The sequence below is a fragment of the Rattus norvegicus genome, chromosome 8, assembly GCF_021556685.1.
Source record: "Rattus norvegicus strain SHRSP/BbbUtx chromosome 8, alternate assembly SHRSP_T2T, whole genome shotgun sequence".
Classification (NCBI taxonomy): domain Eukaryota; kingdom Metazoa; phylum Chordata; class Mammalia; order Rodentia; family Muridae; genus Rattus; species Rattus norvegicus.
The window spans coordinates 104,680,711-104,693,893 of NC_141541.1; the positions used below are offsets into that span (position 1 = coordinate 104,680,711).

Consider the following 13,183-nt stretch of genomic DNA (forward strand, 5'->3'; position numbering starts at 1 on the left):
GCTGACTCAACACTACGTCTAGGTCCACAGTGATGTATTTTCTCTGTAATTCTGAGAGTTTAGAGTCTTGTAAAACTCTTAGTCAAAAGCTTGGTAGAAGTTTGGGGTTGGTTTTTGTTTGTGGTTCTCTCTCCTAGGAGAATTTAGAGTAATTTACCCAGCCACCCCCAAAGACGCACTAATTCACTCTAATGGAATGCTTTATTATATCTGTCTATTCAGCAGAATAGGCAACTCAGAGAAAGAAGGGTTTATTTCGGGCATAGAGCTACAGAGGGATCAGAGTTGATCACAGCAGGGAGCCACAGTATTGTTAAAGTTGGTGCATGTCCACGGTCCTGCCTGTCGATCCACACTCCTTTAGATGTAAGCAGTTCTTGAATCTCTTCAGTTTCAGCTCAGCCTAGCCTCTCATCTTGACTAGGATTATGGGTATAAATCACACTCTGCCTTTAAATTTGTTTATTATTCATTTGCTTTTCCTTAAAGGCAAAAGCAAGTATGGTAAGTTGGGAAAAGAAATGTATTGTTCTGTCTTCTGACATGTATAAGTGAAATCATAGCTTTCTGGTTGTCTTACTATAGCCCAGGCTATCCTGAAATTCACTTCTATAATAAGCTAGACTTGAACTTAGAATATCCTGTCTCAGTTTCCCTAGTGCTCAGGGTTACAGCTAGGAGTGTGCTGCCTGCCTGGTGTGGTGTTTTCTTCAGTGGTTTGGTTTTCTTTGACTTAACATTATGCCTCTCAGATTCCTTTGTGTAATTTAATGTAGCTGTCACACATACCTTTTTAGTTCATGAATAGATCACAAATTATTTTAGGGGCAATAAACTTAGGGGTTTTGTTTGTTTTTTTCCAGTTGATGTTAAAATACACAACTGCTTTGAACATTCTACCCATGTGTCAAGGACTGTGTGTGAACATGACAGACTGAAATTTCTGGGTCTTCACTGAGTGGATGTTTAGCTTCCTCAGATGATGACAACACTTTTCAATTTGATTTTACTAGATTTTACTTTCCCTGAAGTATGGAGGTATTCAGCTTTCCCAGTCACAAGGGAATTAAGATTTAATATTCATTAAATGAAACATCTGTTTTTTAAAAACCTTACATGAATGGATGTTTTGCCCACCTGTATGTCTGTGCACCACATGTGCGTCTCCTGCCCAAGGAGACCAGAACAGAATGTCAGAGTTCCCTTGGACTATAGCTGTAGGCAGTTATGAACCACCATGTGGGTTCTAGGAATTGAACCCACATCTTCTAGAAGGATAAGAAGTGCTTGTACTGGGGTTGGGGATTTAGCTCAGTGGTAGAGCGCTTGCCTAGGAAGCGCAAGGCCCTGGGTTCGGTCCCCAGCTCCGAAAAAAAGAACCAGGAAAAAAAAAAAAAAGTGCTTGTACCTTGCAAGGCACCCTCCAGCCCTGAACTCATTTGATAAAGGATATAATTCAATGGTGCTTTGCTGTAGTCCCTGATGTATGCCCCTGTCACCACTGTTTAATTACTGAGCACTTTTTTTTTACAATTTCTCTCTTTTATTTATTTATTTATTTATTTAATGTATAAGAATACACTGTAGGTTTCTTCAGATACACCAGATCCCATTACAGATGGCTGTGAGCCACCATGTGGTTGCTGGAATTGAACTCAGAACCTCTGGAAGAGCAGTCAATGCTCTTAACCACTGAGCCATCTCTCCAGCCCACTTTTTTTTTTCTTCTTCTTTTTCTTCTTTTTCTTTTTTTGGGACAAAAAATCTCTGACTGTCCTAGACCTGACAATAGAGACCAGGCTGATTTCAAACGTAATTATCTGCCTCTGCTCCCAGTGCTGAGATTAAAGATGTGTGCCTGTTCCCAGCTCCCAATAGCCATGAAAAGAAACGCCTGCCTTTAGCACTCCCTACATCCAACCCACCAACTAGTCAACTAGTCAACCAGTCAACTAGTCTAGTTTCTTTTGTTGGCAGCAGGTTTTTTTGGGGGGAGGGAGGTGTCTGTTTGTTTGCCAGTAATGGACATTATATATTAAATGGGATTGAACATTATGTATCCTTTGTAATGGCTTCCACTTTGCATAGTACATTTAATACACTCAGTATTCATCCAGGCTATTCCATGCCTCTGTATTAGGTAGGTGTCTCAGGTTATACAAACAAAACGCTTTAGATCAGAAGGGTTTCAGATTTGGGAGTTTTATTTTTGTAGTTGTTGTTTGTGTCTTAGAATCTTTGAATTTACCTAATAGAGTTACTTGAGAGATGGAACCCAAATCTAAGCATGAGGTTTATGTGCCGTCACATACAGTTGTGCCCGTAACCCAGGGCACTTGAATACGCCTGTGTTCTCGCTGTGGCCTATCACATGAGCTCACGTATTGAATTTTACACTTCTGGCATTATGTCAGTGCTTAGAAACTTTTAGATTTCAAAACATTTTAGATTTGAAATTTTTGGATTAGGGAGGCTACCTGTACCAATTCCTTGTTATTGGCAAATACTCCATATTCTTTTCCACTTTATATATGTCCACAGTTTTGTTCATTTGTCAGTGGTATACATTAGGTTGGTTAGGCTTTTGGGTTATTTTGAATGATGCTACTTTTAATCATTTTTATAAGCATTTTATTTTTATAAACATATTTTCAGCTTTGTTGGAGTAGAACTGTTAGATTAAAATGACAAATGGTTCTCACAGTGACTGTACCATTTTACAGTCCTGAGCAATGCATGAGGCTTCTGATCGCTTTTAACATCAGTGCCCTCCCCACCTCAGTTTTGGCGCTAGTGATTGACGGCATGGCTCTGTGGTAAATACACGGTCTACCACCAAGTTCCTCCCAGCCCGTTTGTCCTTAGTTTCACACTCTGAGTGTGGAGTGGTAACTCATGGTGATTTTTATTTAATTTCCCTAATGACTTAGGGAAGATTCTCCTAATTCCAACGATATTTATTCTGCAACGTTAACTCGAGCATTTCATCTGGAGTTCCGCATCACAGTTTTCGGTTCTTGTTGCTGTTCTTTTCAAGATGGGTTTTCACTGTTGTCTGGGCTTGAGTTGAACTCTTGTGACCCTGTTGCCTAGGCCTTCAGAGTAGCTGAGACCCTAGGTGCACATTACTGTACATCTCTGTAACCGAGTTTTAATACGAGGTAAGATGTATAAAATCAAAGGCAGGCAAAGAGGTGGTTTGTTTTAGCTGTCTGCTCATAACGGGTCTGTTGGCTGAGATTTATGTTGTATTTCATGTATTAACTTGGTACCACCTACCTTCTGCAAGTCTGATCCCTCGGCCTGCACTTCAGCTGATCTGTGTCCCGTTTATGCACTGGTCCCTGTTCCCTTCGCTCCATGTTCCTTGGCACAGATCTTGCTGTTTTCATCAGTAGCCTTGCTGGACAGGAAGTCCAACAATGTCTGAATGAAAAGGCCTACTCAGCAAATCACCAGAACGTTGTTTTCACTGGAGAGGTTCAGGTTAGCAGGCTCTGTGGTTTGATCTCCTCATGACCTCATCTGCAAACTGGACTACAGATTTTCTTGTCCGTTCAAAGGGACATGTGGCTTCGGTGTAGAAAGGGAGGGAGGTAATGGCTCTTGGACAGGAGTGTGAGAACCACCATGCAGAGCCCGTAATAATGTGAAAGAAATGTAGGCTTCCCAAATCCCTTGTAGAAAGGAAATACAATCTGTAATGTTCACAATGGAATAGCTGTGACCCAGCAGAAAGTTTCCACAGTTGTGTGTACCAATTCCAATTCAGCACAGGAATCCAGCCTTAGTTTCATCATCTTCTTCAGACTTAAGTTTAAGTATATTCACAATCTGCTATTCTTCTTACAAGTGGAGTCCTTTTTTTCACAGCTGCCTTGTAAAGAAAAGGCTCGCAAGACCCGTGTAAAATTCATGTAGTCATTTAGTCCCTCATGGCTATGTGGGAACAGTCTATCAACTGGCCGGACAGGGCCCTAACCTTAGACACATAGCCCCATGGTCTCTGCACAGCAATTACAAAGGTAATGTAACACAGAGGCTGAGGGGTGGCTCAGTGGGTACAGAAACTAGGTGCACAAGCCTGACCTGAGTTTCACCCTCAAAATCCACATAGAAGGCCATACAGGCCGTATCCCTCTTTTATCTCAGAATTCCTGCAGGGAGATGAAGAGGTAGAGGCAGGAAAACTTGCCAAAGCTCTCAGAGCAACGAGCTGGAGAACGCAGTACAGCAGCAGAAACAGGAGACCCTGCTTCAACAAGTTTGAAGGCCAGGACCAACTCCCAAAGCACCCCCGCCACACACACACACACACACACACACACACCACACACCACACACCACACACCACACACCACACACACACACACCCCTCAAGGGCTGACAAGACAGTTTGTTGGGTAAACTGTTTGCTTCAAGCCTGATGCCCTGAGTTTGATCCCTAGTACCTATGTCTATGAAGGAAAGAACCAGCCGCTTAAAGTTGTCCTCATGAGTGTGAACTCATGCCTTGGTGTGTGCAAAGCCACACACATACACAGAAATGAAAATAATGGAATAAGTGAGCACAAATTTAAATTTATTTGAGCAAAGTATATTTTCTGAGTATGCATTAGATTTTACATTTTATTTTATTTTTTTGATTTTTGAGACAGGGTTTCTCTGTGTGGCCCTGGCTGTCCTGGAACTCTGTTGACCAGGCTGACCTCAGACTCAGAGGTCTGCCTGCCTCTGCCTCAGAAGTGCTGAGATTAAAGGTGTGTGCCACCATGCCCTGCAGTGAGAGATTTTTATTTTCCTTTTTTGGCTGTGTTTCTAAAACTTTTACTGTTTATTAAAGCCACTACTAAAAGAGACTATACACATTCATCCAGTAATTCTGAGGTCTCTAGACATTCAGGTCCAGTTTTCTCTGAGCCAGTATTCTGTACAGGGAGAAGCGCTCAGGTCACAGCGCAGTAAGAATTGACCTGTGGTCAGGAGAAGGGAGATGGCCAGGGCATCTCGGTGGTGTTCTGTGAGGTCTGTCTCTCGCCTTTTTTAAAACATGAATGCAGACCTGGAGAGAGTGCTCAGAGGTTAAGAGCATGCACTGCTCTTCCAGAGAACCTAGGTTCAGATCCCAGCACCTACTTGGTGGCTCACTACCACCTGTAACTTGAGTTCCAAGGAATCTAATGCCTTCTTTTGGCCTCCATGGGTACCAGGAATGAAACTGGTTTACAGATACACATGCAGGCAAAAACTTATACACATACAATAAAATAAAAATAAATCTTAAAAATGATTGCATTGTAAAACAATCCCTCATTAAAAGCATGACCTTTAAAAATAGGACTGTTTGGATGATAAAGCCCACGACACCAGGCAGGGAGCTCGTTAGGAAAAGCCTGGACCATTGATGAGCAGTGGTATTGACTATCTGCATACACTTAAAAAGGCGCACCCAGGGTGGGAAGCTGGCTCAGTTGGCAGTGTGTGATGGCCTATGCTAATATCCAGTGCTTGGAGACAGACGGCAGGATCCTTGGGGCTGGCTGGTCTGCTGGCCCTAAGTCTCAGTGAGAGACCCTGTCTTAGGACATACCTGTCTGCACGCACACACACCATCCATGCACACACAGGAGAGGCTGGGGCAGGAGTGCCAAGTGTGAGCATCTGCCTGACCCAGAAGCTGTGCTGCGTTCTTTCCTAAGATAGTTCTGATTCTTATATCATTACCCAGTTCCGGCTTTGACTACTAACATCGCAGTCGTGGTGTTTCCTGGTGAGAACATCAAATGTCCAAGACAGTCCACATTCTTACCACTCTACCCAGTAAGCTACCATGTTGGGTCTTACATTAAGAAGGCTGGAGAGATGGCCAAGTAGTTAAGAGTACTGCCCTTTCAGGCGACTTAAGTCCCGCTCCTACTGGACAGATCACAATTCCCATATCCAGCAGAGCCCAGCACCTCTTCCTTGGGCACCTGCTTTCTTAACCATTCACCTGCAGCTCGGGACTTCACACATGATTTCAGGAAATGTCTTGAAAGAAAAGCCTTGAGGAAAAGGGAGATCGTCAAGGTTTGACTTTGCATTCTTTCTTTCTGGAGTCTGCTGTTCTATAGCTTTTTTCTTCCCATTCTTGTTCAAAAATTTATTTGTGGCCCTTCCCTGCCCCCAAATAACCGATGTAGAACACCAAGTTCTTCACAGGGCAGAATGATGGTCCAGCTGTCACCAAGACATAGAACCCATGTTTACTTCAGACAGCAAAGCAGTCACAAGAGTTCAAAGCCCACATGTGCTATAGTTGTTTGTTTGCTCCTTTGATCTTGCAGACGTCTCTACAGGACCTTCTTGGTTAAATCAGGGACTACTTTTGAACTCTACCCAATCAATTTCAAATTTAGACCCGACCACCGGTGCCACTGTACCCCAATCAAGGTATGTATTTTTTTTTCAAGGTGAGAAAAGCAAGCCACAGGGAGAGACCTGACTCTGCTGAGATCAGGGCTGTGCTGCTGCTGCAGCAGGTGGATCAGGCTAAAAAGCAAGCAGGTCTTCCCAGAGCGCTGCCGTAATTTTTATCCCTGTGTTGTACAAAGAGAAAAGAACGATCAACCCTGCACTAATGAACCTAATGTGTGTTTCTAACTTACTTGCTAGTGTAAACCAAGGGTTGTGCTTGGATGCTGAAGTGGCCTTAGCAACTGGGCAGTTCCTTGCCCCAAACAGTCACCAGTCCAGCACTGCAGCCTCTCAGTTTTCGGAGTCCCGAGGTGAGACCCCCTGTTCATTCAACGATGAAGAGGAGGAAGATGAAGAGGAGGACCCCTCCTCCCCTGAATAAAGACAGGAGAGAACTCATGTTTAATATTTGATGCTCATGTGTGTCTTTAGTGTGAGCTCTTGTGTTTTGAAATGATTGCTTCAGTCTTTGCCTTTGTTTGCATTTGTGTTTAGTGAAAACTAGAGAAACACAATAAGCAAATTACACGCAGGCTGAGATGATTGAGATGACAGTTCCCATAGTGTGGATGAAGCGGAGCTGCAGAGCTGTGGACATCGCCAACAGAGCAAGCTTTCTGAGGAGGTAGAGGCCGATCTGAAGAGCAGTGCGGTGAAGTTCATTTGTTTTCAGGGAGGTGGGGATTAAAGGCCCACAGTGTGAGCATTTAGACCTCAGGTGGCTGCAAGGAGCAGTATGCAGTGATGACAGCTTCTCCCTCGCCTGCCCGCCCACTGTCCTTGGTAGGCAAGAGTGAACTTGGAAGTCACAGTGGGGGTCTGTTGTCGCCTGCGCGGAGCGGTGAACTGCTGAGCTGGTCCAGGTTTAGCTGAGCGCCTCTTGCATCTGCTGCCTTAGCTTCTGAAGGGAGCAAGCGCTAATCTTTAAGTACCTAGGTGACACGTAGGAAATTTTACACTAAACTGAGGTGAGCATCTGTCAGTGCGTTGGTGCATAGGAGTTACTAGGACTACTTCTGGAAGCCAAAGTAGAATAGCATTTCCATGTGCATTAAAAACTTCGCCAGCACTGCCTTTTGCCAGCATTCTAAGTTTGGAGTTTTACTGAGAGAGAAACTGTTTTTATAGTTTTAATCAAAGCTATGCATTCATACAGCTTTTTAATTTACAATGAGACAAAGAAATCAATTCCTTTGACCAAATTGCTTGTCTACAGTTGTCTGCAGTACTGTGTGATTTTACCCATGTGCAATTTGTAAAAATGAACCAAATGTCATTACTTTTGTCTTTATTTCAAGAATATGGCCATCATTGTTATCTTATACATCTTATCTTTTCCATATTTTAATTATCAAAATGACCTTACAGATTTATTCCTGGGTAAATTGCATTTCAAACTAACTCAATATTCAGTATTTTTGTTAAAACCGTGAACACTCCAGCTGCCTGCATCCATGCCAGTGTGGCATGTCATATGTGATCTTAAAGCCAAAGATGCCGTGAAAATCCCGCGGTATGTGTGTGATTGCTGCTTCTCCACGTAGAGGAGCATGAGACATCCACTGCCAAGCCACACTCAACTTACTAATCCGTTAAGGCCTGAAAGGGGGCAGAGAGTGGCTGCAGACTCAGTTCCACGACCAGGTAAAGCCAGGGCCGTCTGAATCTGCTCTCTGTGAGCCCTGCACCAAGTTCAGTCCAAATGCTCTTTTCAGTCCTGTGGTTCGGGGAGCACAGGCTCTATTCCATGATGCCTTTCTGAGACTTGACCATTATGAGCTGAGCAAAAAGCTTTGGCTGGCTTACATAGGTTATTGAGGCCATTAACACTGATAAGTATGAGTATACAGATGTGGCTTAGGTTTCTTCAGGAGCAAACTCATTCTGTCAGGAGGAAACTGTAGAACGAGCCCAGAGTGTTCAAGGGGCATAACGGTCCTGGCAGGTTTCAAAGGGCTTTGTGTTGACATGAGTTCTAGAACACATTCAGGCTCTCAGAGCAAAGTGACTCAGAATGCAACAGGAGCTACCTCCTGTTATCACTGTCTGTCTTTGGGAACGTAGGAAGACATGGAGATTAGAGACATCAAGGGCCACAAAATGCTTTTTCAGTCTTCAAAATACTGAGCTACTGGTCCTAAGATGTTTCAGAACTTAAAGCAAATGCATGTGTTACACCCATCCCACTTACTAGACTGCAAAATCCTTGCAGTAATTTTCAAGGAACTGTTTCCCATTATCTGCGCCCCTGCTGCCGTATGATTTACATTGACAAAACTTGGGCTTTAAATTGGCAGACATGTTGGGCATGTTGTGTGGCTCTAATCCCAGCTTTTGGGAAATAGAGCAGAAAAGTCAATCTTGGCTACATAGTGAGTTCAAGGCCAGCTTGGGCTACATGTGACCCTGTCCAGGGGAAAGAGCTGGGGAGCTAACCAAAGACTTAATCTTTGTGTGCCCCACCCCTGAACATTCTAACTACCACTGCCCTGCACTGCCCAGTGTAACCCTGTTCCTCCTCTGTGATGTACTGCTGAGGGCATCTGCATACTAGACCAAGCCAGGAGTGGTGGTAACACTCGTAATCCTAGACAGGCAAAAGGTCACCAGAGGCTTGAAGCCAGCCCGGGCTACATTAGATTAGCCCTGACATACACGCACGCATGCCCCAAAGGTTGAGGTGGGGTGAGAGAGGAGCCTAAATTGAGATGTTGAAAAAGATGAACTCTGATCTTCATTCACTATGTTTATATTGCTCTGGGTCCAGCAACACTGAATCACAGTTTAACACAGAGATCAAAATCAAAGGGGCGGGGAGTTAAACTGTGGTCATAGCATCTGGGTTTCTTTGTAGGAGGGCACTTAGGTTCCTTGCACATAGCCATTCCCTACCCTCAAGGTGCTGGTCACTGCTTAGCGAGGAGCTGAGGCGGATTTCCCCTCTCAAGGGTCAGTTTGCTATTTCTCAAGGGTACAGCACCCATGTCACTCCCCTGATGACATGTGCAGCTGCCTGCGCCCTCCATGTGAAGAACAGGTCCAGCAGGCTACACAGAGGTGCTCAGCCCTCGCGCTTAGCACGCTTCCCGTCATGTGTCCCTGCTGGAAGTCTAGTCGGTCTTTATATTTATTGTGCCTTACATAGGAAGAAGGGACTGAATCTTTCCCTATGAACAGTCATCCAGAAAACAGGCTGTGGTGGCCACACACTTTGCATCTTTCTTATTTGATTCTTTTAAAGAAGTGTGGGGAGGAAAACCTGTCATCTTTGTTGTTTTACCAGAATGAAGACAGCTCCTCCTGTTAGCAAAACCTATACTTAGAGCAGCAGCAGAACGCTACCCATTTTAGAAGGTAATTCCCAGGTCTGTCCTCAGAAAGTTCCCCTTTTGGATAGTCCAGATGAAGAAATGTCTCACTGTATCCCTTCGTAGATTCCTAACTCGGCCATTTCTAAATCTAAACCGATATCTTAAGTCAGAGGCAGTGAAGCTGTTCAAGAACAGTGTGATTTGTGCCCTGTGACAGTCTGAACAGTGTGTGTGCATGACAGACAGACAGACAGACTGACTAAGCAGATGACAGGAATGGCGTCAGCAGTTTATGCCGTAACCACGCCCAGAGCAAAAAACCTACTCAGTTTTATAAGCTCCTTTCCCAACCAAAATGGGTTGTCCTCATTCAAAAAACCTGTGACATAGACCTTAGAATTTTGCTCCTTTAGTGGTGAGCATGGGACATGGTTTGTTTTGGAGCGAGAATGTTGAAATGCTGAACTTAGCTAGCTTTAGGACCTGAAAGGCAGGCGGGGACTGCAGCAAGGCCCTGAAGTTCTCAGTGAGTCGCATTCCCCTGAGCTGAACCTACCCTGCAGGCGGGAGAGCTGAGATCACATGATCTGTAAGCTGCTAATACATAAAGAGAGATAATGTATAAGCTCATGAATTGAGCGCACGAAGAGTGACCCTCATGCTGCACATAGACTTCGTCTTTGTTGGAAGGTGGACTGGATAGCTAAGAGCTAGCTTCCCAATGGCATTCCAATTTGTGTACGCCTTGGGCCGGTGCCTCTGGGCACTAATGTTCATCGATACACAGTCTCTGAAGACCGGGGCACATGCCCGGAGCCTGCAGCACGGCACTTAAATGAGCCTCAGAAATGTCCCTTCCAGCTCACGAAGTCAGTTCACTCACGCTCTGTTGACCTGTACTTGAGCCCAGCACTGTCATTCAGAAGGGGAGGCTAATGTGACAATTCTTCCTTTAATTCTTTTTGTTAACGTTAGTGCTAAAAGGCTGTGATAAGTTAGAACAAGCCTCAGGAAATAGCCTCTTACCTATTAGCGGAGTACCTGAAAAATATCCATCTGTAAGGTCCAGTTTTCCTACATACATCTTTGATCACAGTATGCTAAGGGGGAAAAATTAGGACACAAAACTGGCATTTTATGTTTCCTTGGAGTCCTTGGCAGATACTGACACTGATGTGGGTAGCCGTCCCTCACGGTGTCTCGAGAGGAAAGCTACGTGTTTACACTGTCTGTTCTGCGCAGTCTCTCAGCTAAGATGATATCCTGGATCTTTTTTTAATGTACAAAACCCTGTAGAACCAGTGCTTTGGCTGCTTTCTATCCTAGCAGAGAGGACCTTGGTCCTCTCTACTTAGAAAGCTACTTCAGAAGCTATTGGGAAGTCAAGGTTTGTGTCTTCTCTACTGAGGTCTCAGAAAGGGAGAGAGCATCTCTGGGAGCCAGGCCTCGGGCAGGAAGTACCCAGAGCCTCATGTGTGGCCCAGCAGCCCTTCGCCTCTATAGCAGTGAGCTCAACAGTCTGGCCTGCCACCTCCCTCAGGGCATCATTGCTTACTGCAAAGCACACCTTCACCATGCTCCAGCCAGACAGCTCCAGTCTCGCCAACAAGTGCCAAAAGTCTGAGGAACACAGGGGATCTCTTCTCGAAAGCCCCATCAAGTAGTGCCATCTTGGGGCTTCTCAGGACTTCCAGTATAGGTGGTTACGATCACAAGAAACCTCCAGGCAAGGGTCCATTCAGTCTGTACATTGGTAGGGACACGAGAGGTGGGATTGCCATCTGGGCCTCAGTGGCTTGTCTCCAACCAAATTATTGGACTTCAGAAGCCATCCCTCTGCTGTGCTTGACTTCAGACTCAGTTGCTGCACCTTGGTCATGATCTGAGTACAAAAGCTGTACCAGTTTCCCATGCTCAGACCCTCTGTCTGTCTGTCCTCGTGATACTGAAGTGTCTCCACTCGTCCAGCGGCTTCTCTGTGGAAGTGGCTTCTCTCCAGGCTGCTAATCTGTTTTTTCCGGGCGGTACTAGGACAGCATCCTGAGAAACGGGACCAGTTCTCCACCCGCTCTGACTGCTCAGGAGGCCTGGGTCCCGTTTACCCTGTCACACTTTACTGGAAGGGAGGTTGCTCAGTCACCAGGTCGCTCACTTTCCATTCAGAGACGCTTTGCTCTGCTTGTGTGCCGCGAGTTTCTGTCTCCAGAAAAGTGTAACTTTGCCCTTTTTCTGCATGACACACATACCCATGTCGCGCACTAAGTAGTTTAAATGAGGTAAAGGAAAACGCAGAGCACATCTTGCTTGCCTCTTAGACTTTCCTCCCTAAATTGAAGTCCATAGGCTAATATATTATTTTGTAGTATCTCAGACTTTGCATAAATACTATTATTTTTGTATGGAATTTTTTATAGAAGAGCTATTTCTGTATACTTATTTGTGGTTTTTGAAATGCCTTCCAGTAGGTAACCGACAAGTCTTAAGCAGTGTCCACTAAGGGTAGCTCAGGGACCACCTACCCAGAATAGGCAGGGAATTTAAATTTTCTTACTCCCTGTACCCACTCCAGACAGAAGCTCAGGTTGTGTCTAGGAAGCAGTTTTAATAAGCTCTGAGTGATTTTCTTCATCAACCCACACATATTTGTCCATGCTGTAAGAGAAGACATCTGGAATGAGTATGTTGAGCTGGAGAATAATTGTATCATATACTCTGTGATTTGAGATACAAAATAAATAATTTAAAATAATGTTGATGTCATAAGTGATGGCTGCCGGGGATATTGTGGAGCTCTCTCGACCTCACACTGTTCAGTACTGAAGCTCTGAGCTGAGTACTGAGTGACTCTGAGTGACTGAGGTAGTGAGAGGTACAAGCCCCACCTCCCTTTGTCCCAGTTCTGGGTCTCTGAAGAGCTACCCCAACACCAAAGCTCTCCAGAGGACTGGCTGAGGCCTCTGGGAACAGGATCAGTAGGCACTCGGCTCCCATTCTGCTGCTTCATCGGGGTTCCCCAGCGCGTATAGCCCTGCAGTGTGCAATACCTGCACCACCCGGAACGAGTTCTGAGTTGGACTCATGAATTCAAAGGCTGCTTTGAAGGCAGCTCTTAGGAACCATGCCCCAGGTACAGTGCCCTCTCATCATCACTCATAGCATAGAAAAACAACAGGATGAGTAGGGGTGGGAGCATCCTCATAGAAGTAGGGAAATGGGGACGGGAGATGGGGGAAGGGGATCACATTTGAAATGTGAATACATAAAATATCCAAGAAAAATACAATTATTAAAAAACACAAAAAAACAACAGGATACAACGCTGTCCCCAAGCGACTATGCAATAGCATCTGTCTGTCCTCCGGGACCACCTCAGCATCCCTTACTATGCAAGAACCACCTTTCCAGGGAGGAGATGG

General features: G+C 44.9%; 1 protein-coding gene across 53 annotated transcripts in view; it reads left to right on the forward strand.

The window, feature by feature from the left end:
- Tfdp2 (transcription factor Dp-2) overlaps nt 1-12,516 on the forward strand; it is a 141,137-nt gene extending 128,621 nt beyond the window's left edge. For 21 of the 53 annotated variants that reach the window (XM_087561271.1, XM_087561256.1, XM_087561264.1 and 18 more), the window contains 2 exons: nt 6,327-6,432; nt 6,655-6,875. In XM_087561271.1, the coding sequence (XP_087417397.1) occupies nt 6,327-6,432; nt 6,655-6,838 (290 nt within the window). In that variant the 3' untranslated portion in view covers nt 6,839-6,875. 53 annotated transcript variants of the gene reach the window in all.
- Nucleotides 12,517-13,183: the final 667 nt, after the last annotated feature.